The sequence below is a fragment of the Eulemur rufifrons genome, chromosome 5, assembly GCF_041146395.1.
Source record: "Eulemur rufifrons isolate Redbay chromosome 5, OSU_ERuf_1, whole genome shotgun sequence".
NCBI lineage: Eukaryota > Metazoa > Chordata > Mammalia > Primates > Lemuridae > Eulemur > Eulemur rufifrons.
In genome coordinates this window covers 54770464-54796440 of record NC_090987.1, presented here as the reverse complement: position 1 = coordinate 54796440, position 25977 = coordinate 54770464, and the positions used below count along the sequence as shown (strand labels likewise).

Below are 25977 nucleotides of genomic sequence, written 5' to 3'. Positions count from 1 at the left end.
AATATTTTGGTCTCAGGGCCCCTTTTACACTCTTAAAAATTATTGAATAGCTGGGTGAGGTGGCACTCACCTGTAATCTCAGCCACTTGGCAGGCTGAGGCAGGAGGACTGCTTCAGCCCAGAAGTTGAAGGTTGCAGTGAGTTATGATCGTGCCACTGCTCTCTACCCTAGGTGACAGAGCGAGACCCTGCCTCCAAAAAAACAAAAAATTATTGAGGACCCCAACAAACTTTTGTTTATGTAGATTTTTGAAATGACAGGTTCGTTTGCCCATTATCAAGAAAATACCTACCAAATACTGAAGTCTGAATGACCATGGTGTGTCCAGCAGTCCTTCCTTCAAGTATAAATGATATTCCCCAACAGTGGCCAGTTCGGCTCACAGGTCAATCCAGTGCTCCTTGCAGACAACCGGCTTACTTCTGCCTGCAGCAGAGGCCTTGTGTGCGCTTGCGTCGCATAGAATGTGAAAAGCATGTGTACTCGAGGGTTGAGATTTAATGTCATTAAAAAGTTTTGCCGCATTGACATTCTTAAGTCACACTCACTGTTTTTTTCCTTCTACTGGGCAACTTTACCTGCCATTGCTTTTGCACCATCAGTGCAAATCTCAGCGCAGTGGAAAAGGGAAATACATCATATTATTGTGAAAACAGCTTTGCCCTGTGGGCTCCCCCAGGAGTCCATGGATGACACGTTGAGAACTGTTGCCCTAGGATGTACTCAGGAAGGGGAATTACGTGTCATGGGGTAGGCACGTGGGCAGCATTACCTGCTGTCAGGTGAGGATATCCGGGGTTGCACTCGTAGCAGGGGGTTATTCTTGCTCTACATCCTCATAGACAGTTGAAATCGTCAGACTTAAATTTCTGTCAGACTGTTAAATGGAGCATCTTTTCATCAGTTTGGGCCGTTCTTGTTTCTCCTCTGTGAGGTGCCTGCTCCTGACTTTTGCCCAGTTTTCTATTGGTGGTTTGTCTTTTTCTTAGGGATTTTTAAGAATTTTTTGTTGTTTCTGTATTTTAAACATGTACTAAATAATCATTTGCAGTTAGATGTACTGCAAATTTTCTTCTCCTAGGTGGTTGCTTTGCTTTTCATTCTCATTATGATGTCTTTTGACAAACAGGTGTTCTTAAGCTAAACCTAGTCAAATTCACTAAACTTTTCCTTTATGGTTTTTATGGGAGGGGGTAAGAAATCCTTCCCTACACCCCACTTAGGCTATAACGATGATCTACGTTTCCTCTGGAAGTTTTAAAGTTTTGTCCTTCACATTTTGATCTGAAATTCATTTTGTGCCTATGGCTCTAGGTGGGGATTCACATTTTTTTTGCAGACAAATAACCAATTGTTTTTGCGCCGTCATGTATTCCTGCGCCCTCAGGCGTGCCCTGGCAGACCTGCCGCTCTGTCCGCAGACAGGCAGGTCTGTTCCGGGACACGACCCTGCTCCACTGGTCCATTCCTGTGTCAAGACACATCGTCTTCATTACTGCAGTCTCGTGATGAGTCTCGGGTCTGCTAAAGCAAATCCCCCAGGGTCTTCTTCAGGAGTGGCTGGGCTATTTCTCACCGTTTGCTTTTCTCTTTAAATTTTAGAATCACTTGTCAAATTCCATGAAAAGTCCTATGGAGATTTTGTTAGACTACATTAAATATGGGTCAGTTTGGGAAGAATTTACATGTTCATCATATTGAGCCTTCCAATGCATAAAAGTGGCATGTCTCTCCACTTCCTTAGGTCTGCTCTATGATGTCTTTCTAAGTCTTATCATTTTCTCCTGTCTTATACAGGTTTTGTTAGATTTTTCCCTAGGTACTTTATGCGTATTTTTGTTATTGTATGCAAAACAATCTATTTGCATAGATTATTTTTAAATGTGTTTTTAGATTTCTGCAGGTTTGAAACAAATGCATGTTCTCAAATAAGTGAGCACAGCTTCCATATTTGTGCGTTATTTCAATTGTGCACTTACTGTATTTTCTATCTGCTTGTTGCTGCTTTAAGGAATGTAATTTGCTTTTGTATATCAATTTTTTATCTGACAATTTTGTAAGCTGTTATTGATCCCAATAATTTCCCTGTGTTTTGGGGGTTTTTAATGTAGACAGTCCCATCATCTGAGGATAATGATAGTCTTGTTCCTTCCTATCGAATCATCATTCTTTTTGTTCTGTGTCAGTCACTAATATGAGGTGGACAAGAAGGACAGGATCTATCATTTTAAACCTCTGAAATGTTGAGCTTGTTGGTCATTGCAGATAACCCTGCCCAATCTGACTGACACTTTCCTTTTCTTGTTCATCGTGCCAATTTGCACCTCTAGTCAAATGGAAGTGTTGACAGCTGGCATCCTTCTTTTGTCCTGATTTTAAAAAGAATGTTTTAATGTGTCACAGTGGAGCATAATGTTTGCTGCAGGGTATTTTTAGATGCCTATCATCAGCTTTAGAAAGTACCCTATTCCTACCTAGTTTTCTGGGAGTTCTTATCATGGATGATTGTTGAATTTTATTGAATTCTTTTTCTGGATCTATTACTCACATGTTCTCTTCTCATTTAACCTGTTATATGATTATTTATATAGTTTTTTAAAATCAATGTTGAGTCAACCTTGCACTTCTGGGATAAATGAAACTACAATAAACAAAATCATTATCTTTTTTAGACATCCCTGGATTCGGTTTGCTAATATTTTGTTTTAGATTTCGGCAAGTATAATCCTGAGTGAGACTGATCTGGTATTTTCCTTTCTGACACTGTTTTTGTGTGGTCTTTGTTTCTCTTTCCCTATTCTCTATTCTGTGTGAAAGATTGGAATTACCTGTTCTTGGAGCATTTGGTAGAACTAGCCAGTGAGACCACATAGGCCTGATATTTTCTTTGAGGGATGACTTTCATATACCGATTCAAGGTTTTCTTATTTGTTTGCTTATTCTTCTTGTTGCTTTAGTGGTTATAGGACTATTTATGTTTTCTACTTCTTTTCTAGTCTGTTTGTAATTTATATTTTTCAGAAATTTGACCATTTCCCCTACGATTTTACATTTATAGATGTAAAATTATTCACAATAATGTAGTTGTCTTTTTAATCTCTTCACATCCATATTGATTCCTTGCCAATATTCTTTATTATTTACTTCTCTCTTTGTTTCTTTGTCTTGCCAAAAGTTCATCAATTTCATTAATTTTTTCAAATAAAGATCTTTTGGCTTTGTTGATTGTATATATTGTAGTTTTCTTTACTATTTCTGTAATCTCTCTTATTTCCTTCCATCTATTTTCTTTGGGTCTATTCTGTTATTCTTTTTCTAATTTCTTACGTTGGATGTTCAGCTTGTATTTATCCTTTCTTATTTTCTAATAAAAGCATAAATGATTATTCATTTCTCTTAAAATACATTTTTATTTACAGCCTCCAAGTTATGTTTTTCAGCATTTTCATTATCATTCTAATTCCATTATTATTTCATTTTTCATCCATAGATTATTTTTAAATGTATTTTTAAATTTCCAAATGTTTGAAAAGAATGTATAGTCTCAAATAATTGAGTTCAGGCTTCCATATTTATTTACTACCTCAGCTATGTAAATTGTGTTGGATTGTGTTGAATTAATATTCATCCCGGGTTTGGTTTTGTTTTCCTTTTTTTAATCTCCCTGACCTATTAATTGCTGGCATATACGTTAAAATCTTCCACTGTGACTGTAGGACTCAATTTCTCCGTATGCACAACTTCACCTTTCTGATGATTTTTGCCTCCGTATTCTGAGGCTATGCTACTAGGTGCAGACAAGTTTCAGCGCGTGGCGTGTTCCTGGTGAACTGAACCTTTTGTCTTTGTGCAGTCACCCTTTAGTCTCCCCTAATGCTTTTTGCCTTAGAGTCTTTTTATGACTTAAAGTCTATTGTGTTCAACATTCATACAGCTATGTGATATTTATCACATGTATGCTTTTCAATTTTTTACTTATATCCTTGGGTTCAGAATGTGTCTCTTGAAAATGCAAGCAGCTGTATCTTTTTTAATTTCAATGATTGTAATTACTGATATATAAAGATTTGCTCTGTTGTACTATTTAGTTTTCTTCTTTACTTCTTTTGTTTTCCTCCTTTCTTTTGGATTAATAGGTCCCCCATCCCATCTTTCCCGTTTATTTATTTATTGAAAGTTACCATGGCAGTTTTAACTTGTACATTTAAGTAAACTTAAGTTTAATCTTTTAAACTGTGTTGCATATATACAGTGGCATGTTCTACCTCAATTTAAAAATTGTTTCCAAGCTGGGCGCCGTGGCTGTGCCTATAATCCCAGCTGCTATACAGGCTGAGGTGGGAGGATCGCTTGAGCCCAGGTGTTCAAGACCAGTCTGGGCAACACGGTGAGACTGTCTCAAAAAATAAATTTATGTTTCCAAAGCATATTTTATGGCCTAGGAAAAGGTTCGTGTGGCAAATATATATTTAGTTCTGGATGGACATAGATAGATACATACATACATACAGTTGATTCTTGTTATTCCCGATTCTGTGACGTGGTTACAAACACTAAATCAGCAAACACCAAACCATTGCTCCGGGGCAAACGCAGGGTGAGGTTCCGCAATGCTCTCCTGGCAGCCCTTCTGTCAGCTGATCAATGTAACCTTGTTTTGTGTCTGTTTCTGTTTAAAGCCACATTGTTTAACATATGTTGTTGATTGACATTGAATTCCCAGCGACAGCACTGTCGCTGGTGCCTGAATGAAGCTCACCCAACGCGCTGTCTCCGCAGGGCACAGCGCAGCACTTGGGAACGCTAGACTGCACTTCCGCGCTGCACTTAGGGGCCTTTCTAAACAGTGAAATTATCCCAAAAAGCACAGAAATGCAAAAAACAAGACACTATCAGGCCAAAAAAAGAACACTTGTTTATAGTATGAGGGCTGAAACAGGAAGAGCGTCACTGGTTCAACCTCAGCTGGCGGTGTGCACGCACACTGAGTGACTCGGGTTTTTTGCCATTGTTTGTGCGCAAACGGCGGCACAATCAGCACAAGCTGAGGGTTGCACAGAGCTCTTGGGAAGCAGGCAGATCGCAAGTACAGGGTTCATGAATCATGAGGATTGTGTGTGGGCGTGATTTTAAAGAACATCATTCAGGGTATAGGAGAAAGACTAGAAGGGGACGCACACCAAAGCATTGCTATTTCTGGATGGTTTTGAGGTTTTGACGCCAGATTGCCTGCAAGGATCGTACACTGACTTCATGTTCTAAGAAGTTATTGACAAAACTACTCAAGAGTGTGGTCCTGTGTGTCTTTCTAGCCGTGTTTCAGTGACAAGACTAACAACCTGGAGGCTTACGTGAAATGGTTTAACAGACTGTGCTACCTCGTGGCAACTGAGATCTGCATGGTGAGTGGAGAGCCCGTGGCCTGGCGGCGGGCACGACCCAGGGCGGCCCGGGGTTGAGAGGAGCCCACGGGGGAGGGAAGCAGACGGCCATCTTGGGCTCTGCCTGTCTCCAAGCCCAGGGCCAGCCTGGGCCCTCTCCAGGACGCCGGGTGTCACCGACATTCCGACAGCGAGACTTCTCCTCTGGGTAGAGCTGGCCGGTCAGACAGGGTCAGGGTTGTCTGCTGAAGGAGTGAGGGGTCTGCTCCCCACCCCGTGCCTGCCTTGGCAGCCTGGCCTGTAGCTGCTTGTGTGCGGCTCGCTGGGGATGTAGAGGCACAGGGACCCAGCCTGTGAGCGGTGGGGGCTTGTACAGAAAAATCAGGTCTCCGGCTGCTGCCGGGGCTGGACGTCCTGCTCCCTGAGTCCCGCCTGCCCAGCCCCTTCTCTCCCTTACAGCAGAGGGACCCTCCTCTGGGCCCACTCTCACCAAAAGGGGAAGCCCAGGCAGGTGGTGAGACAGAGTGTGGGGACAGGTGTCCATTTGGGGCCAGCGCCTGCAAAGGAGAACAGGGCAGAGGCAGGACTGCGCTGAGGGGGCAGCTGGTCTGCCATGGCCACGATGGGCCAAAATGGTTGGCCTCTATCCCACGCCGGCTCAGTCACTGTCACGGGTGCAACCCAGGCTGTCCTGGCAAGAGCGGGCTGAGGCCTTGGCTGGGCAGCTCTCTGCAGCCGAGGCTGCCCTGGGAAAGAGGTCTGGCGGCTCGTCTCCACGGGCACCACAGTGGCAGTAATGACAATCGCTGTGTGTTTAGGAGGCAAGAAAAACCCGTCTGTGTGGAAGGAATACGACCCAGGGCGTGGCTGGCCCAGCCCACTTCCTACCCTCGAGTCACCGGTCCGGGGCTGAGGTGGGTTCCCTGAGTGAGGCCTGCAGCGAGCCCACCAGGGAGTCGGCTCAGCCCAGCAGCCCAGCGCAAGGACGCAGTGTGGCTCTGAGACCAGAGGGGGCTTTGCGGTTTTTCCATAGAGAGTGTTGGAGAGGATGCTCAGGGGACAGGCCTCAGGGTCAGCGTGTGGCCCCCAGGGAGGGGAGAGCACGCCTGGGACTGGGAGGAGGGGCAGGTGGTGCCTTCTGCCGCGGGTCCCCCTGAGTTGCTCCTGAGGTGCCCCTCAGCACCGCCCGGGCTGCAGGGGCTTCCTGCACCCGCACTGGGCCCACCCGAGCCCTCCATGGCTGTGGGCTGTCTGCTGGCTCTGCCCGTGGAGAGCTCAGAGACCCTGAGCCCCGGGCCATTTCCCTGGGCCTTGAGGTCTCGGCTGGGAGACGGGTTCAGAGAAGTGGAAGGGCCGGGCCGGGCGGGAGCGCAGCGCTGCTGAGGCTCTGGTGCCCCGTCCTCAGCCAGCCAAGAAGAAGCAGAGGGCCCAGGTGATCGAGTTCTTCATCGACGTGGCCCGAGAGTGCTTCAACATCGGCAACTTCAACTCTCTGATGGCCATCATCTGTGAGTGGGCCGGCCAGGCCTGGCACCCCCAGTGTGAAGACCCCAGAGAGGTTGGAGTGGGGGCGAGTCAGGGCCCTCCTCTGCACGGCGGGAGGGTGTGGGCTGAGCTGTCCACAGGCCTCAGGCAGCCGTCACCCCCGTGTTCCCACCTCGGAGGTCCTGAGGGCACCGTGTTTGAGGCACACCTTCTGGGTGCTTGGAGAGGGCTCGGCAGTGTGTCCCCAGAGCCAGAGAACAGGGCCCAAAGCAGGCACTGGCCACAAGATGGGCGCAGGCTCTGCACACGCAGGCTGGGCCCACCTCGACACCGTGCCCACCAGCACCCACGCCCTGTCTGATGGGCGGGGCCACCGCAGACCGGCCCTGGCCAGGCCGCAGTCTCAGGGGCCAGCTGCAGCTACACAGAGGCCTCCTGCCCGGGGAGCAGCCCCCAGCCCAGCCCTCCCTCTTCTAGCCGGCATGAACATGAGCCCTGTCTCCAGGCTGAGGAAGACCTGGGCCAAAGTGAAGACGGCCAAGTTTTTCATCCTCGAGGTAAGCGAGGTAGCTGGGTGCCTGGTGCCACCGGCCATCCCCTGGGCAGGGCTGCCCAAATGCCTCCCTGTCTCCTTCCAGCACCAGATGGACCCAACGGGGAACTTCTGCAACTACAGGACGGCCCTGCGAGGGGCAGCCCACCGCTCCCTGACCGCCCACAGCAGCAGGGAGAAGGTAGGTCACAGGCCTGCTGCCCGCAGAGCTCTTCCCTGCTCCAGACCACCTTGGCCGAGGTGGGCCTTATCAGGCAACCTGGCTACTGGCTCAGAGACCACCTGGTCCAGGCCTGCCCTTCTGCAGCATCTATAGCCACATCACCTTGCTTGCATGCCTCCAGTGCGGGGAACTCACCACCTCCCAAAACAGGACGGCTCCCCCCTCAAGCAGCTCTACTAATAGGAAGTGACTCCTTGAGAGGCTGAAGCCGGCTGCCTGGCGCCGTCCTCTCTGGGGAACCACGCAGAGTGAAGCCACTTCCTCTTCTGCTCGCCAGTCCTCCAGAGCCCCCACGTCCCCTTCCTCTCTTCCCCCGAGTCAGTGGCCCCAGAGCTACACTTTCCTGCCATGCTACAGTTTCCAGTCCCCTCCCTCTGTGGGTCCCTTTGGTCCCTGAACAGCTCTGTTTGTCAGAGTCCCTTCTATTTCAGCTCAAATTGTGGTTCCAAGTACACAGGATCTTTCACCTCCCTCATTCTAAACACAATACCTTCATTTATGTGGCCTCAGATCACATTTACATTTTTGGCAGCAACTGAACCAAGCTCCTTCCTCACCAAACGGCCTGTTCACAGGTCATGTTTTTATACGTTTGCATTTGGGGGCCTTTGCTCATCCTGATCCAGTTTTATTTCTCCCCCCAAATTCTCCTCGTGCCCCCGATACAGGGAATCATGCACAGGCCCTGGGACTGCAGTGATCCTCTGGCTTAAACCTTGTCGCCAGCCTGCTGATCAGAGTTGTGCGTGTCCACAGACAGGAAACCCCAAGACTTGCTGTACCTTTAAAGATGGGCTCCTGCAGGAGCATCTGTGGAACAGGCCCCTGCTGGGGCTTGTGGAGGTCTGTCTCCAGCTTGAGGGATGGCAGGACAAACTGCTGTTCCTGAAACCGTCAGTCACTCTGGAGTTGTAGCGGGCGCATCCCGTGGTTGGGTTTGGGAAGTGAGCTGAGACAGGCACGCATGTGCCCCCAGGCCTTCCTGGCCCCCCACCCAACAGGTAGATGCAGGTCACACTGATGGCTCTGTCCTGTCCAGGTGGCCTTTCTTGTTCAGGCTAGGAGTGCTTCAGTGACTCTGGGTCCCGGGAGGGCCGCTGCTCTGGGAGAAACATCTTGCGCGGCAGGACCTCAAAGCCCAGCACGGGTGGGCCTCCCCCACCCCTGGGAGTGGAGCTGGGCAGCAGGGCAGGAACCTCACTTCGCTGAGCACCTACCTCATTCTGGCCGTTTGAGCCCCACAGACTTAATTCTGACGACTACCCTGTGGGATGGGCTTCAGCGTCGCCGTGTCCCAGGTTAGAAGGCTGAGTGTCAGGGAGGAGACATCGCTAGTCCAGCTCCACTGCAAGTAGGTGGCAGAGCCCAGGGCCGATCTCCTGCCCACCCGGCTCGGGCAGTGCGGTCTGCGCACCCGCAGGCTGCCTCCTGTTCCGGGCACAGGCGCGTGCGGCAGTCTCAGGGGCACGGGCTTCCGGCCTGCAGCACGGGCCGGGGCTGGATGCTGGGCTGGCTGCAGCCTCTGCGGGGAGGCGCCAGCGCGGCCCTGCTCTCTGCCCCGTCCTCTCCCGCACCGCCGGGACAGGGGCTGTGGGGCGGGGCACAGACTGGGACTTCATGTGCCTGTGGTCTGAGCCCTTCCCAGCTCTGCGTGCTGGGATGACGTACGCTGGGTGCGGTGCCACAGCGGGCGACTCACAGAGCTGTGTGTTGAGTTTAACTACACTCTCCTTGACTTCCAGAGAGTCGTGGGCCTTGGGCTAGGCCCCCAGGAGATGCTTCATGGATGGCAAGGAAGGAGGAAGGAAGGAGGGAAGGGAGGAAGGAAGGGTGCTTAGACACGTTCTCATAGCCCCCTGGCGCCCCAGCTGGGTTGGTGAGGCCCAGAGATCTCAGTGGTCACCACACTTTATGCTTCCTTCCTGCCTGTGGCCGGCTTCTGTCTGCCCCTCTGTCTCAGTCTGGGTCACGGGGCCCACTTCTGTGGGTGACCTCAAAGCTGGGCTGGGTCCTGATTGAGCTCCTTGGATCCGGAAGCAAGGGCAGCGGACCTGCAGATGCAAAGGGCCCGGCTGGCTGCCGCGAGGGCAGGGAGACCAGGCTGGATGTGAGGGTGGCCTGGCCAGCGGGGACATGGCGGAAGGGATGAAAAGTCCCCACCAGGGAACACACTGCCTCTCAAGGACCAGCTCCAGTGCCACCACCTCCAGGAAGCCCAGACCAGGCCCCAGAGGAGCCATCTCTGTGTGCAGAGTCCCACTGGCCATAAAGCCCTACCTGTCATGCGTGTCTCCCCAGTCCCACACGGTCCAGCTGCCAGGCACCAACACTGGGGCTGGGGACTCAGCACCATGGCAGTGGAGGGGACAGAGAACACCCCACCCCCTGATACAGTGAGGAAGCAAGTAAGACGGGCGCTGGGGTCAAACCGCCTGGGTCCCAGTCCTGCTTCTGCTACTTACTGCTGTGTGATCTCGTGCAAGTTACTCAGCCTCTCTGGGCCTTGGCTTCCTCATCCATCAGGTGGGGTGATAAGAGCCCTGCTTCGCAGGGCCACGTGGAAGATGAAGCGTGTTCCTGTGCACACACAGCTTAGCAGTGAAGCGCTCGGGCCGCCGCTGGGGCCCTTTGATAAGGGTGTGAGGAGAGGCCGCTTGAGAGCACAGGTGGGGACTAAACCCAGCCAGGGAGAGGGGACACGCAAAGACCTCCCAGACCACGCTGCCTCGTTTTTTTGTTATTCCCACTACACTGAGGTCAGGAGTGAGCGTGTCACACACCCCCAGTGTCCCCCGAGCCCCAGCACCTGGCACAGGAAAGACCTGTGCAAATGTTTGTGGGGTTGACGTGAGTCTGGAGTGACCAGTCTGCCCCAGTTTGCTCGGGACTGTCCCGGTTTTAGCACTGAAGGTCCTGCTTCCCAGGAAACCCCTCAGTCCTGAGCAAACCAGGCAGCCGGTCACCCTGCCAAATCTGGGTCTGGTCTTGGCCCTGGCAGTCACTAACTGGGTGACCTTGGGCCAGGCCCTGCTACTCTCGGCCTCAGTTTCCCTGTCTGCCCTGCTCAGGTGGGCCATCCGTGCTTTTGTGCTTTGCAGAGTTGTTAGAGCCCAGGCGCTCACCTCAAAGACCTTGTTAACTTGGGGGTGGGGGCTGACCCTAGCACTCTCTGAGGCAGAAATGCTGGGGCTGGGGCCCGGTTCCCAGGGGTCGTGGGCAGGACTGAAAGCCCGTGCCCCGGCTCTGGAGGCTGAGGACAGAGCGTGCGTTCGTGTGCAGTGGCTTAGAACAGCAGAAACGTGTTCCTTCACAGTTTTCACAGTTCTGCAGGCCAGAAGGCCAACATCAAGATGGCAGCAGGGCCATGCTCCCCCCAAAGGCCCTAGGGGGGATCCTTCCCGCCTCCCCCAGCTTCTGGGGGCCCCAGATATTCCCTGGCCCGTGGCCACATCACTCCCATCTCTGCCTCCTGTGTGTCCAAACTTCCCACTTTCTGTAAGGACACCGGTCACTAGATTAGGGACAGCCCTTGTCCAGTGTGACCTCAAGTTAATCTCATCAGCAAAGACTCTGTCTCCAAATAATGTCCCCCGTGCAGGCACTGGGTGTTAGGACTTGAACATACCTGTGCGAGGGCTGCAGTTTAACCCCCAGCAGCAGCGTAGGCCCAGCCAGGCTCCCCAGGGTGGTCTGCAGGGGATCTCGCTGCTCTGGGGGGGCAGCCTGCGGGCGCACAGAGCGGGGCGCGAGGAGCCTGGGGACACAGGTGACCCCCATTCCTCACGGGCTGGCTTCACAAGCCTTTCCCTTCGGGCAGCAGAGCAAGAATGCTTTGCTTTTCTTCTCACCCTAAGTGTATCAGGATTGGCTCTTTAGCATCAAGAGAGACACAGGGTGACAAATTGTTAAAAACGTTAAAAATAAAAAAGTTGGCCACCAGACTTCAGAACAGATGATTCACACCTGTTCCACACAGATGTGAGCACACACAGCGAAGGGAGAGGTATTCACGGGTTGTCGCAGCTGTGCGTCCTTCACCCAGCCCCAGCGTGAAGGACCTGGCGGGGTCACCGGCCCTGTCCCGCCCTTCTGTGGTTCCGCATCGCCCCCAACAGAGAGCGCTCGTGAGCCTCACGGCGCATGAGGCCCCAGGCTCCGGCTTGCCCTGGAGTCTCCCCCGCCCGCTGCATCCCAGGCTGCGGCGCCCGGGCCGGGTCCCTGGGGCCGCGTCTGCTGGCGGGGCTGCCTCCCTGCCCTGGAGCGGCGAGCGGCGCTGCGGGGCGGCTGAGGCCGACTGCGCCCCTGCCTTCCAGGTGGTCGTTCCCTTCTTCAGCCTGCTCATCAAAGACATCTACTTCCTCAACGAGGGCTGTGCCAACCGGCTCCCCAATGGACACGTCAACTTTGAGGTAGGGTCCCGGGACCTCGGTGGGACTGCCACTGTATGGGACAGGCCAGGAGCAGTTCCCAGAGCAGGAACACTGGCACCTAACGGGACGCTGGGCAGAGAGCAGCAGTTCACAGCCGACTTCAGGGCAGGATTACCAGCACCCCCCTCCGCCAGCTGGGGAGACTGAGGCTCACGCACATGTGGCTGCCACTGCAGGCGAGGCCTTGTGCCCAGCGCAGGGGAAGCAGAATCACTTCATCCCGTGGAGAGCACCAGGCCAGCGGGGGGCACAGTAGCAACTGTGACAGGCTGCACGGGCCCGGTGCACGGGCTCAGGGCAGGCCCTAGCGAGGGGCCCTGAGCAGCAGGGGGAGGTTGTCAGCCGGAGGCTGGAAAGAGCACAGGGAAAGAAAGACACTTCCTGCTGTCAGCTCACGTGTCCCCTCCTCCAGGAAGCCCCTCCACTGCCCAGGCAGAGAGAGCCCACCTGTCGGGGTTCCCACAGGGAAGCGGGCTGGACATCCCTTGCTCGGTCACCACACCCGAGTTCCTGAGCTCCGCAGAAGCCAGTTCAGCTGGTCCAATGTGTCCTGGCCCCCAAAGTGGGCCCACCCAGCGCAATGTCTCGCGTGGCCATGGGCCAGGCAGGCACTGGGCAGACAGAGCGCACGAGGCAGCGGTAGCACCCTCAGGCTGCAGGAAGGAAGGGCGCTGCCCTCAGCGGGGACACGGGTGGATGTGAGGCCCCGCCCAGCCTCCCACTCCAAGGGGCAGGAAGTCCTGGGCCAGTCGCTCGCTGCTCTGAGCCTCAGTCTCTCTCTGTGTAAAATGGGTCTCCGACCCCAGCCACACAGAGGGGCTATGGAAAGTAGATGTGCACTGGGGCCCCCCAAGGGCTCTGTGGATGGGACCACCGCATGTGCCTGGGTGCTTTGGCCTGGAGCGGCCCCTGCATGGACACCCCAGCGGACCACTCATCCCGCCCTCAGGTCTGGCTGCTCCCGAGGGCCAGCGGGGCCGGGGCAAGGCCAGGCCAGCAGGCGGGCCCAGGCTGCTCCCGCCCGGGTCACCCAGGCCGGAGGTGACGCAGAGGAGATTGGGCTTAGGCAAGACTGTAGGGGCCTGTGGGGCCTGGGAGCTTCCTCTACCAGTGACACTGGCACACAGCCAGGTGTGGGAAAGCCCATCTTTTGTCCTTCCTGAACTGTTTCTCAGAGCAGAGTCCAGGGGTGGGTACGGTTGCAAGGTGCTCATGGGGCCCTGGCCTCGGGGAGCGGCAGCAGGGGCGAGACCTAGTTGCCAGGGCAGATCAAGGGATGCCACGGAACGGGGCTCCCGCCAAGCACCACTGTGCTGCTATTTATTTAAATCCTTCTTAAAGTTGGCACACTGCTAAAAAATTAAATAAATGTATTTACATTATATGTAAGAGAATTTACTTGCATCTTATTTAAATGTATTTGCATTATTCTCTAGATAAACACATATCACTTGCCATAAATAGGGAATAACCACAAAAATAAATGCAGTGAGAATAAAATATTCACTCTTGCTAGAGAAGGCTGTGGGCAAAGCCTGCTCCCTCCCTCACTTACTGCCCGCCTTCCTCACCAAATCCCTGAAACCCCTGCTGGTTGAGAGAGAGGCTTTGCCGTGGGCGGCCACTCACCCTCACAGGGAGCCCCAGGCACTGGAGTGCCTCCCATTCTGTGTCTCTGTGACCCTGGCAGAAGTTTCTGGAGCTGGCCAAGCAGGTTGGAGAGTTTATCACGTGGAAACAAGCGGAGTGTCCCTTCAAGCAAGACCCCAGCATCACTCACTACTTGTACACTGCCCCCATCTTCAGCGAGGACGGTAAGGTGACCCCACAGCTTCCCCACTCCCCGGGCCATGGGACTCTTGGGTGGCCTCCTAGTCACCATTCGTGGCCTCCTGCTCTGAGTAGGGATGCACCATGCCCACCTGTGCTGGCTCTGGGAGGGAACAGGGGAGGAGGCTGCTTCCCCCCCGGCTGGCCCACTGCCACCCCGGGAGCACAGGATGGGCCCGAAGAGCTTTGGGCTGGGACCTCAAGGACGCCTGGGGCCAGGTGCCTCCTTGGACACAGTTTGGACACCGCTGGGCATTGCAAATCTGGGCCATCTGTCTGTAAAGGAGGGCGCGATGGTAAGAACCACCCTCCAGGGCTCACGTGGGGATGGCCTTGCCCTGGGCTGAATCTGCATGTGCAAGTGCGTAATGTACGCTGGCGTGAGGTGGGTTCTCTTTTCTCCAGTGTGCTGTTAACTTCTGTCTCTTCCCACATGATCATTTGTCATACAAATTTGTTTGCAAATATGCTAAGTGGGCGTATGCCAGGATCCCCCTCTTTCAGGAAGCAGAAGTGGTAGGGAAGCAAGTGGCCAGCTGGGCTTGAACTGACTGTCCCTGCGGGGCAGCGTGGCCCTTGGGCAGCTGCTCTCACCGGGAGAGGCCCCCTCAGCACACAGGAGGCCTGGCTGCTCACCACAGCAGGCATATTACACAGTGACCCACACCCAAAGGCTGCCAAAAAAAAAAATTAGGGAGAGGGATTTTTTAATGATTATGCTTTTGAATAATTTCAACTTTGCCATTTTATTTTTTATATTTTGGAGCTAGGAACTTTTTGGAGGGGGTTTCACCCATATCTGTACCCCCCAAGAAGCTTAGCCGCTAATGAATAAACCCACCTGAACTGCTCCCACCCCAGCCAGCTGTGTGACCCAGGCAGGCCTCGCCCCTCTGAGCCTCCCCTGCCGCATCTGTGAAGCGGGTAACGAGAGAATCTCCTTCCCAGGGCACGGTGAGAATTACTCAAGTTGGCAGAGGTGAAGCCCGCAATCCATACTAGTATATTAGTTTGGTGCTACAACAAATCACACAAATTTGACAGCTCAAAGCAACACAAATTTATCCTTGTATAGGTCAGGAGAGTCGAGGTCAGAAGTCAGTTTTGCGGGGCTAAAATCAAGGTGTCAGCAGGGCTGCTTTCTTCTGCAGGCTGTGAGGGGAGAATCCGTTTCCTGGCCTTTCTGAACTTCCTGTGGCCACTTGCATTCCTGGGCTTGTGGCCCCTTCCTCCGTCTTCAGAGTGTATCGCTCCAGTCTCTGCTTCCATCATCGCATCCACTTCTCTCTGCTGTAGTCAAGTCTCCCTCTGCATTGCCCTTATAAGGACACTTGTGATTGCAGTTAGGGACCACCCAGATAATCCAGGATAATCTCCCCAGCTCCAGATCCTTAATCACATTTGCTGAGTCCCTTTTGCCACAGAAGGTAACATTCAAAGGTCCTGGGGATGAGGACCTGGGTACTCCGGGGGCCATCATTCAACCTACCATACTAGGTATTATGATGACTGTTGTCATTAGCCAATGAGCTCTTCATGGAAATTGGGCAATGATATGTGTCAAAGACACATGAGGAGAGGGACAAGGGGAGTCTCATGGCAGGGAGATGAGGAAAGGCGGGCATTTCATTCACGCCTTAAGTTAATAGTGTTTCTTGAGAGCCTGCTGTGTGTCAGCCAGCAGCTTGGCAGTGAGCATACAGACAAAACCCTGGCCCTCCTGGGCTCCATTAGAGAGGAATAGCTCCCATTTTGACCTTCTCTTCCTCCCGTCCCTCCTCCCACCTACCAAAGTGGAGGAAAGCAAGATAAGAGACATAAGACATATTGAGTTCCAACAGCGTTGGTCATAGCTCCTGACAGAAACTTGGTCCTGACCTCAGCTCCAGGCCTTCCCTGACAGGGCATCCCTGGTGATCGGTCAGCCTTGAGTCTCCTTGAAGCAAATGAAAAGATAGAAAGTCTCACCAAAGAAACAGAAGACATAAGGAAGAGCCAATGGAAGTTTTAGAACTAAAAAGTACAATAATTGAAATAGAAAACTGAGTGACTGGGCTCAACAGCAAAATGATCGGACAGAGGAAAGAATCAGTGAATTGGAAGCTAGAACGATAAAAATTATGCAATCTAAACAACAGAGAAAATAGACTGGAACAGAGACTCATCTGTGGGATTATAACAAAAGATCTCACACTCATGTCATCAGAGTCTGAGGAGAGGAGAAAGAGGGCAGGGTTGAAAAAGTACTCAAAGAAATAATGGCTGGAAGTTCCCACAGTTGGAAAAAACATAAACCCATAGATTTAAGAAGCTGAGTGATCCTGAACAGGAAAACCCAAAGGAACCCCTACCAAGACATATTGTAGTCAAACTTCTGAAAACTAAAGAAAAAGAAACAAATCTTGAAAGCATTGAGAGAGAAATGACACTTTACCTATAGGGGAGAAACAATTAGAATAATGTCATATTTCTCATCAGAAACCATGGAGGCCAGAAGACAGTGGCATATTTTTTAATTGCTGAAAGAAAAAAACTGTCAACCCAGAATCTTATGTTCTGTGAAACCATCCTTCAGGAATTTACTATACACAAATCAAAATGGAATTCTAAAAGCTGTTGAGGTAACCCACAGGAAGACAAGAAAAATAAAACAGAGAAACAAAACAGAAAATAAAGATAAGTAAACAGAATGGCAGGCTTAAGCCTTACCATATTAATAATTACATTAAATGTAAATGGCCTAAATATACCAAGTAAAAGACAAATTGACAGAGTGGATTTTCAAAAATGCCCCAACTATATGCTATCTACAAGAAACTCACCTCAAATATAATGATATAGATGTGTCATGGGATGGGATGGAAAAAGATATAGCATGCTACAGTTAATCAAATGAAAGCAAGAATGGTGATATTAATGTAGATAAAATCCACTTCAGAAGAAAGAAAATTACCAGAGACAGAGAAGAACATTATATAATAATAATAGGATCAATTCCCCAAGAAGACATAGCATATGATATGTATCCACCAAACAACAGAACTGCAAAATTGGCAAATAAAAAGCTGATCAAACTGAAAGGGGAAATAACAAATCCGCAATTATAGGCAGAGACTTCGGTACCCCTCTCTCAACAATTGATAGAACTAGATAGAAAATCAGAAAACACAAAGACTTCAAACAATACCATCAAACAACAGAATATAATCAACATTTATAGGACACACCATACAACTACAGCAGAACTCACATTTTTCCTAATTTCCCACAGAATATATACCAAGGTATACCATATCCTGAGCCATAAGGCAAACTGCAACAAATATAAAGTAACTGAAATCACACAGAGTGTGTTCTCCGACCACAAGGGAACCAAATTAGAAATCAGTAATATAAGACAACAGGAAAATCTCTGAACACTTAGAAACTAAACGACACACTTCTAAATAATCCATAGGTCAAAGAGTCTGAAGGAAAATCAAACATAATGGAACAGAATAAAAATACAATCAAAATTTGCAAGTCACAGCTAAAGTAGGGCTGAGAGGGAATTTGTAGCACCAAATATACACATTAGAAAAAATAAAATTTCAAATCAATAATGTAAGTTCCCACTTCAAGAATCTAGAAAAAGGAGTGAATTAAATCCAAAGCCAGAAAAAGGAAGGAAATAAGAGCTGGTAAGAGCAGAAATCAATGAAACTGTAAACAGAAAAAAATAAAATTAACCAAAGGGTTTTTTCTTTGAAAAGAACAATAAAATTGCCATCCTCTAGCAAAGAACCTTTTGACAGAAAAGAGAAGACACAACTAATACAATAGTCCTCCCTTAACCAGTTTCACTTTCCATGATTTTAGTTACCTGTGGTCAACCATAGTCCAAAAATATTAAATGGAAAATTCCAGAAATGACTCATAAGTTTTGTTGTGGTTTTTTGAGACAATGTTTCACTCTGTTGTCTGGGCTAGAGTGCCGTGGCGTCACCATAGCTCACTGCAACCTCAAAGTCCTGGGCACAGGCAATCCTCTTGCCTCAGCCTCCTGAGTAGCTGGGTCTGCAGGCACGTGCCACCACGCCCGGCTAATTACAAGTCTAAGTTTTAAATTGCACAGCATTCTGAATAGCACGATGAAATCTCACGTCACTCTACTCTGTCCCACCCAGGACGTGAATCGTCCTTTTATCCAGCACCTCCACACTGATACACCCCTCCCATTAGTCACTTAGCAGCTGTCTTGGTCATCAGATCAACTGTCGCAGTACTGCAGTGCTTGTGTTCAAGTAACTCCTATTTTACTTAACAATGGCCCCAAAGCACAAGAGTCGTGATGCTGGCAATTTAGATTTGCCAAAGATAAGCTGTACAGTCCTTCCTTTAAGTGAAAGGTGAAAGTCCTCGACTTAAGGAAAGCAAAAAAAATAGTATGTGGAGGTTATTAAGATCTATGGTAAGAATGAATCTATCCATGAAATTGTGAAGAAAGAAAAAGAAATTCATGCTAGTTTTGCTGTTGCACCTGAAACTGCAAAAGTTCTTAGTTAAGATGGAAATGGCATTAAAAGCCAGTGTAGGCCGGGCGCGGTGGCTCACGCCTGTAATCCTAGCACTCTGGGAGGCTGAGGTGGGTGGATTGTTTGAGCTCAGGAGTTCCTGACCAGCCTGAGCAAGATTGAGATCCCGTCTCTACTAAAAATAGAAAGAAATGATCTGGACAGCTAAAAACCAGATATATATAGAGAGATATATATATGTATATATATATTAGCTGGGCATGGTGGCACATGCCTGTAGTCCCAGCTACTCGGGAGGCTGAGGCAGAAGGATCGCTTGAGCCCAGGAGTTTGAGGTTGCTGTGAGCTAGGCTGATGCCACGGCACTCTAGCCAGGGCAAAAGAGCGAGACTCTGTCTCAAAAAAAAAAAAAAAAAAGCCAGTGTATATGGCGTTCGGTGCTCTCCACTGTTTCAGGCATCCACTGGGGGTCTTGGAATGAAACCCCTGCAGAAAAGAGGGACCTTCTGTGTCAGAAATGAAACAAGGGATATCATTAAAGACTCTGTACACGTCAAAAAGATAACAAGGGAATACCACAAACAACTCTACACACATAAATTTGACAATTTAGATGAAATGAATCAATTCCTCAAAAAATACAAACCGCTACAATTTGCCATAAAATAGATAATTTGAATAGCCCTATACCTTATTAAAGAAATTAAATTTGTAATCTTAAAACTCCCAAAGATGAAATTTGAAAACTCCAGGCCCAAATGGTTACACTGGAAATTTCTACCACATTTAAAGAATTAACACCAATTCTTTACAAGCTCTTCCAGAAAGTAGAAGAGGAGGGAACTTTTCAATTGATTTTATGAAGCCAGTTGTCTTAGTCAGTTTGAGCCACTATAACAAAATACCTTAGACTGGGTAATTACAAACAACAGAAATTTGTTTCTCACAGTTCTGGAGGCCGGAAGTCCGAGGTCAAGGCGTCAACAGATCTGGTGTCTGGTGAGGGCTGCTTTCTGCTTCCAAAATGGAGCCTTCAAGCTGTATCCTCCCACGGGGGAAGGGACAAGTGCTACGTCCTCATGTGACAGAAAAAGCAAAAAAAGGGCCAAACTTGCTCCCTCCTGCCCTTTCATAAGGATACTAATTCCATCTGTGAGGGTGGGACCCGCGTAACCTAATCACCTCCCAAAGGCCCCACTTCTTAATACTGTTGCACTGGGAACAAAGTTGCAACATGAATTTCGGAGAGGACAAAACCATTCAAACTATAGCACCAGTTTGCCCTGAAACTAATACGAAAGACTGTGAAAAAAATAAAAGAAAGAAAATACAATACATAGGTGTAAATAAAACATATATAGAACGTACAGGACCTGTACACTAAAAACTACACAATGCCAATGAAAGAAGTCAAAGATCTAAATGAACGGGAGTCGTGGTGTTCACGCCCTGGAAGAGGAAGACCGCGAAGGTCAGTTTTCCTCCCAGAGCCTAAGTACGGGTTGAATGTAATTCCTGTCAAAATCCCAGCAAGATGTTTTGTGAGATGTAGACAAGATGATCCTAACATTTCTATGGAAAGGCAAAGAACTAGAACAGCTGAAACAATTTGGAAAAAGAGAGTTAGTGGGAGGAGCCAGTCTACCTGCCGGTAAGGCTGCGATCACATAGCGCAGCGAGCCAGACGGGGCAGCACTGGGGGAGGGTGACACGTGGCTCTCTGGGACAGAATAGAGGACCCAGAAAGGGACCCACACAAATACGCCAGGTGATTTTTGACCAAAGTGCATAAGCAATTTAATGGAGGAAAGACGGCCTTTCCACAAATGGTGCTGGAGCGTTTGGACATCCACAGACCAAAACCAAGCCTCGCCTGGGCCTCACACCTTACACAAATGATTAACTCAAAATGGATCCCAGACTTAAGTGTAAGATGCAAACCTGTACCACTTTTAGGCAGAAAAAGCAGGAGAGAATCTATAGGATATAGAGCTAGACAGAGAGTTTCTTATAACAGCAAATATGCAACTATTGTATGACCCCCCAATGGCACGCGTATTTATTTATTCTAGAGAACTTAATACTCATGTTCACACAAAAGCCAGAACCTGCACACCAATGTTTATAGCAGCTTGTTTGGTTATGGCCGAAGACTAGACACAGCCCCGTCCTTCAGTGGGTGAATGGCTAACCAAGCCGTGGCACGGTCACTCCACCTGCTGCTCCCCTGCCGATCCCGCCGCAACGTGGGTGGAGCTCCAGAGTCACTCTGACTGAAGACAGCCCGCCCCAAAAGGTCGCATTATACGACTTCCTTAAAACTATAAAATATAGAAATGGAGAACAGATTGCTGGTTGCCAGGGGTTCAGAAAGGGGGGGTGGGGAGCGGGCTTGTCTATAAAGGGGCGACGGGAGGGTGATGAGGTTGGCGATGGGTCCTTTGGCGGGGATGGAAATATTCCGCTTTGTGCCCGTGGTGGTGAGAACCTCTGCAGTTCACACTAGACTGTACTCACTGTGGCTTTGCTGGTGGCTACCACTGGGGAGACTGGGTGAAGGGCCACAGGGTCTCTGTGTTAGTTCTTACAACTGCACACGAATCTATAAGTGTCTCCAAATGAAAAGTTTACACTAAATACAGACAGCAGGTCAGGCCCTGGGTGTAGAACCAGTTATTATCATCAACCAAAATTGCATAATTTCACTTTGTTTTTTGTCTAGGTCTTTATTTGGCTTCTTATGAAAGTGAGAGCCCAGAGAACCAAACAGAAAAAGAGAGGTGGAAATCTCTACGGTGAGTCTTCGTGCCAGGACAGGGGCTGGGGGCTGTGTGGGGCCAGGACAGGGCCGAGGGGTTTCAGAGAGACCTGCGTCATCAGCCTCCTGGGAGCCTGGCCAGCCCATGGGGCGGAGGCAGGACCAAGCCAAGGTCACCAGGGTGGGGAGAGGAGGCTGAGCCCCCCAGACCCCACAGCTGGAGGCCTCTGTGGGCAGTCAAGATGCACGTCCCAGGGCCAGGGACTGCCAGTCCAAATTTTTATGCCACAGTGAAACACACACACCTCCTGCTTGTTCAGCATGTTGACACAGCCAAGGGAAGGCTGGAATGTTCCATCGCAGTGGGTTCTGAGGACTGAGCTACAGGGATTTGTGGCAGCCCTGGGGTGGGAGGCGGCCCGCTGAGCGTGTGGAGCAGGCGGCGGTGTGTCGTGTCGGGGAGAGCGGCGGCTGCAGGTGGCAAGCACCGGGCTCTGACGCTCTCCGCACGCGTAAATCTGCAGAGCTGCCATGCTGGGGAAGACCTGAGAGGCCCCGCGCTGAAGGAGGGGAAGACGTGGAGGCAGCAGAAGCCGCTGCAGCCCTGCGCAGGTGGCCCCGTGGGCAGAGGAAGAGGCGGAGGCGGCGCCTCACTGCTTTGCAAACCTCAGCTCCGTGCCTGACACCTGCCACAGTGGCCACATGGGCACAGGAGACCTTTTGTGGGACCTCCGCCCTGGCAGGGCCCAGGGCGTCCAGCTACCTCGGGGACACCTTGCCTTCAGGACCGTGGGGTCATGTTGCTGGTCAGTCTGTCTGTCCTCGGTGAGGACACGGCACTGCCCCAAGGGTCAGGCAGCTGCAGTCTTGTGCTCTCACCGAGTGACATGTGCTTCTTTGGCCAGCGCCCACAGTCTGTCACCAGGTGGCTTGGCGCCTCCGCAAGTGCAGCAGGCATCACCGTGTGACGTGAGGCGCGTGTGTGCCAGCTCCGAGCCCGCCCAGGGCCCTGCAGTTCTGTCGGTGGACCCGTACCCCGCCCCTCCCGGGGGGCTTGTTTCTGCAGCCCGCACACCCTCCCCTTGTGGGTCCTGCTGGTATCGGGGACAGCTTTCTGGTGACAGCTGTGAAACAGGTCCCCAGGACAAACCGGACTCAGGGTCGACGTGTGTACATTCCAGTCCTGCCGCCCATCCCTCATAAACGTCAGTCGCCGTGAACACACATTCGCACGTCTGGCACGCCGTGTCCCCGACCCCAGGCCCGAGATGAGCTTCGGCCGGAATGCTGGGCAGGTTTCCAACTCCGCCCCAGGAACGTTGCAGCCAGGCTTTGGGTGGCCTGCGCCCTGCCCCAGCCCCCAGGCGGGCTAACACAGCCTGCGCGTAGTGGGTGCTGAGTGGACCTTGGGGAACAGATACCAACAGCCCTGCCCACGCCAAGCCCTCCTGTGCAGAGTGTGGGTGACGAAGCTAATTAGGGTCCCTCGGCCACCAGGCGGCCCTTGCCAAGGCCCCATCCCGCCTGTGTTCCCAGCCCCTCACGAACTGAGCCAGGGAGCAAACCGGCTGAGGAGCAGTGAGACCCCGCCTGACACGTGACGAGGTCACCTAGCCAGGAGGGCAGGGAGTGCACTGTGCACCCCCTCTCCTGGGCAGGGCCTGCTGGGTGGGAATACGGTGGGGAGGGGGCATCGGGGTGCACTGAGCCAGCCTGGCTGGCTCCTGTCCTGGACTTGGGTCCCAGCAGGGACAGGCAGAGACAGGGCAGCCGGCAGCCCCAGGCCCCAGGCGCCTTACCCGACTCGGGGAACGCTGCCCGGTGATACCAGCACCCCAGCAAGGCCCGGGAGTGCCCAGCAGCCCGGCAGCGGCACAGGGACGCTGCCCGTGCGGGTCAGGCGGCATCTGCTCGGCACCCAGACCAGCGCCTGCCGCGCGAGACCCGCGTCTCCTCACGCCTCATCCTGCTGCCGACGGGGGCCTGTGCAGGGCCCAACCTGAGGAGTCCTGAGGGTCCAGGAGCTGGCTGGAGCCCCCTCCTCACCCCCATCCCTACCCCCTCCCTCAGTCCCTGGCACCCCTCGGGCCGCGTTAGAAAAGACCCACTGCAGCGGTCCGCAGGGCCTGTACCTGCCCCCCGGGGGCGGGGGCATGCAGCACAGGAGTGAGGCTGGGCCTGGAGACACCCGTGGGGTTCTGGGGGCCCTGGGGTGACTGTCCCTGCCACATGCAAGCCCTTGCCCAGCCCCAGGCTCCTCGCTCTCTCCAGGGCCAGCCCTGGTCACCACTGTCACCCCCGCAGCCACAGCAGAGGCCCAGCTATGTCCTGCCAGTCAGCAGCCTCCTCCCCGGCCGTGGGAAGCGTGAGGAAAGGATGATGGAGAAAGCAGCACAGCCCCGCCCCGTCCCCCCGCGACTGGAACTGCAGCGGGAAGACCAGGAGGCAGGTCAGACCCTGTCAGTGTCAGTAAGAGGAGGGCCCAGCCCCGCTACAAAGGAACATGGTGCAGTGTCCTGCTCTGTGGCCTTGCACATGCTGTTCCTGCTGCCTGGCATGCTGTTCCCCACCTCGTCAATCCAATCAGAGCTGCAGCCTCAGGCGCAGGGCCCGTTGCCTGGGAGCCATCGTGACATCGTGCTCTCCATGCCTGCCAGCGCCTCAGTGGCCCAGCACAGAAGGCCACCGGGAGGATGGAAAGATGAAGCGTGGGCTCTCCAAGATGGGGGAGAAGGAGGCAGCCCGCAGCCATCCCCTGGAGAACACGGGCTGGGGGTCACCTAGGTGTCCTCCCCTCTGCTTGCCACCTCTCTGAGCAGCTGTTGGGATCCAGGCCCTCAGAAGACCCACCCGGCAGCCCCCAGCTGGGCATGGAGTGCCCCTTCTTCAGGTGCAGCCTCGGAGCCCAGAGCGGGCCTTGATCATGGCCACATCTTCTGCCCCTCAGCCACATCCAGGGCTCGTGGCCCTTCCCTGCAGAGGCGCCTTTGTCCTCCTGAGGTCCGGCTCCAGTGCCCACAGCCGGCCAGATGGGAGGGCCACGGGACTCTGCAGGCCAGGGCCTGTGCCTGCGGGGCAGGTGTCAGCGGCACAGGTGGTGCCCAAGACTGATGCCTGCGAGGCCCGGCCTGGCGCCAGGCGATGCAGACTCCTGGCACAGCGCAGCCGTGCCGAGGCCCCCAGGTGGCCCGGCTGCAGCTGGCCTTCTTTGCCTGGCGCTGTTTCTCAGAGCCTGCCAGGGAGGGAGCTGGTGGGTGGCCGTGCAGACTGCCAGATTCTCCCCTGACTGGGGTTTGCCTCAGAGGCCCCGGGCCTGGCTGGGGTCCAGAATGGGTTCATTCTCACAGGGGGGATCCAGGGGCTCTCTAAAGCCCCTGCCCCCACATTGCTATCGCACTGGGGATTCACACCGCCCAAAGCAGGTTCTTAGAAGCCGGCTGTCTTAGTCCATTTGGGCTGCTATTGAAAATGCCTTAGGCTGACTAATTTACAAATGACAGAAATTTATTGCTCACAGTTCTGGAGGCTGGGAAGTCCAAGACCAAGGCACCAGCAGATTTGGTGTCTACTTCCTCATAGATGGCGCCTTCTATGTGTCCTCACGTGGCAGAAGGGGTGAGGAGCCCCCTCAGCCCCCTCAGGCTTCTTCATGAGGACACCTCTCCCACGCGTGAGGGCAGAACCCTTGACTTAATCGCTTCCCCAAAGGCCCCACTTCTTAATGCTACCACACTGGGGATTAAATTTCAACATGTAAATTTGAGGGGACACCCACATTCAGACCACAGCTGGCATCTCTGTTGTGGCCAGCAGCTTAGCCCGGGAACCTGGCTGCATCTAGCCCTCTGTGAAGCCTGTCCATCCCACCGCAGCCCTCCGGAGCAGGACCCTGCTGACACCAGGGCAGTTCTCAAAGGTGAGGGTAAGGCCATCCTGGTGACTGTCACAGCCCCCTTCCCTCACAACTCAGGGATGATGGCCAGATGCTGGCACAGTCCCTTGGGTCCTTCAGATCTCTCGGGCGGGCATCAGACCTCAGCAGGGCTTGTAGGAGGTTCTCCAGGGAGGGTGGCACTCCCGTCCACCCACCGCGCCTCTATGCAGGGCCCTCGCCAATCTGGAGCTCCTGACGGCGGCGGGCACGCCCCATCACAGGTAGAAGAGCGAGGAGCCGGGCTGCTCTGTTTCCCACTGAAATCGAATGCTCCCCTTGAGCACTAGGTCCCAGGCCAGTGCTTTGTGTACAGCCTGACACAGCGGTCCCCGACATTTTGGCACCAGGGACCATTTTCGTGGAAGATAATTTTTCCACAGACCGGGGGCGAGGGTGGGGGTTGGGCAGAGCTCTGCAGTGTGGGGGTCGGGGACCCCCTGGGGTAGGTGCGGCCACTGTCCCCCTTGGCAAGTGGCGAAACAGGGGCTCAGAAAGGCAAAGCAACTGCTCAAGGGCACCCAGCGCACAGGGACGAGCCGGCCTGGGCTCGTGGGGCCCCCTGGCCTCTAAGCGCGGCTCCTAACGGCAGTGAGAGTCCAGGGGCTCCGGCCAGCACCCGGCCTCCCGCAGTCACAGACACAGGGACACACGTGTGTACTCTGCTCCCACCCCTCCTCTTTTGCGGGTCACTGAGCCCCCTGGTGTCCCCTGGTGTTTCAGGAGGGCCCTCAGTGCCGCCCTGCACATGCCCCTGGGGCCCTGCTGGGCGAAGCCACGCCTCGTGCAAGCAGCAGGTGTCCCCACCATGCCAGCCTCTGTCCCAGGAGTCTGGGCTGTGTGGGCCATGTCCCACTGCACAGGGTCTTCA

General features: G+C 52.6%; 1 protein-coding gene across 1 annotated transcript in view; it reads left to right on the top strand.

The window, feature by feature from the left end:
* RASGEF1C (RasGEF domain family member 1C) overlaps window positions 1-22355 on the top strand; it is a 34332-nt gene extending 11977 nt beyond the window's left edge. Inside the window, exons 6-13 of the mRNA XM_069468321.1 lie at window positions 5314-5403; window positions 6788-6890; window positions 7345-7424; window positions 7506-7601; window positions 11957-12052; window positions 13764-13887; window positions 21140-21212; window positions 21700-22355. Coding sequence (XP_069324422.1) covers window positions 5314-5403; window positions 6788-6890; window positions 7345-7424; window positions 7506-7601; window positions 11957-12052; window positions 13764-13887; window positions 21140-21212; window positions 21700-21724 — 687 coding nt within the window. The 3' untranslated portion in view covers window positions 21725-22355. The remainder of the gene's footprint in view (window positions 1-5313; window positions 5404-6787; window positions 6891-7344; window positions 7425-7505; window positions 7602-11956; window positions 12053-13763; window positions 13888-21139; window positions 21213-21699) is intronic.
* The last annotated feature ends 3622 nt before the right edge of the window (window positions 22356-25977 follow it).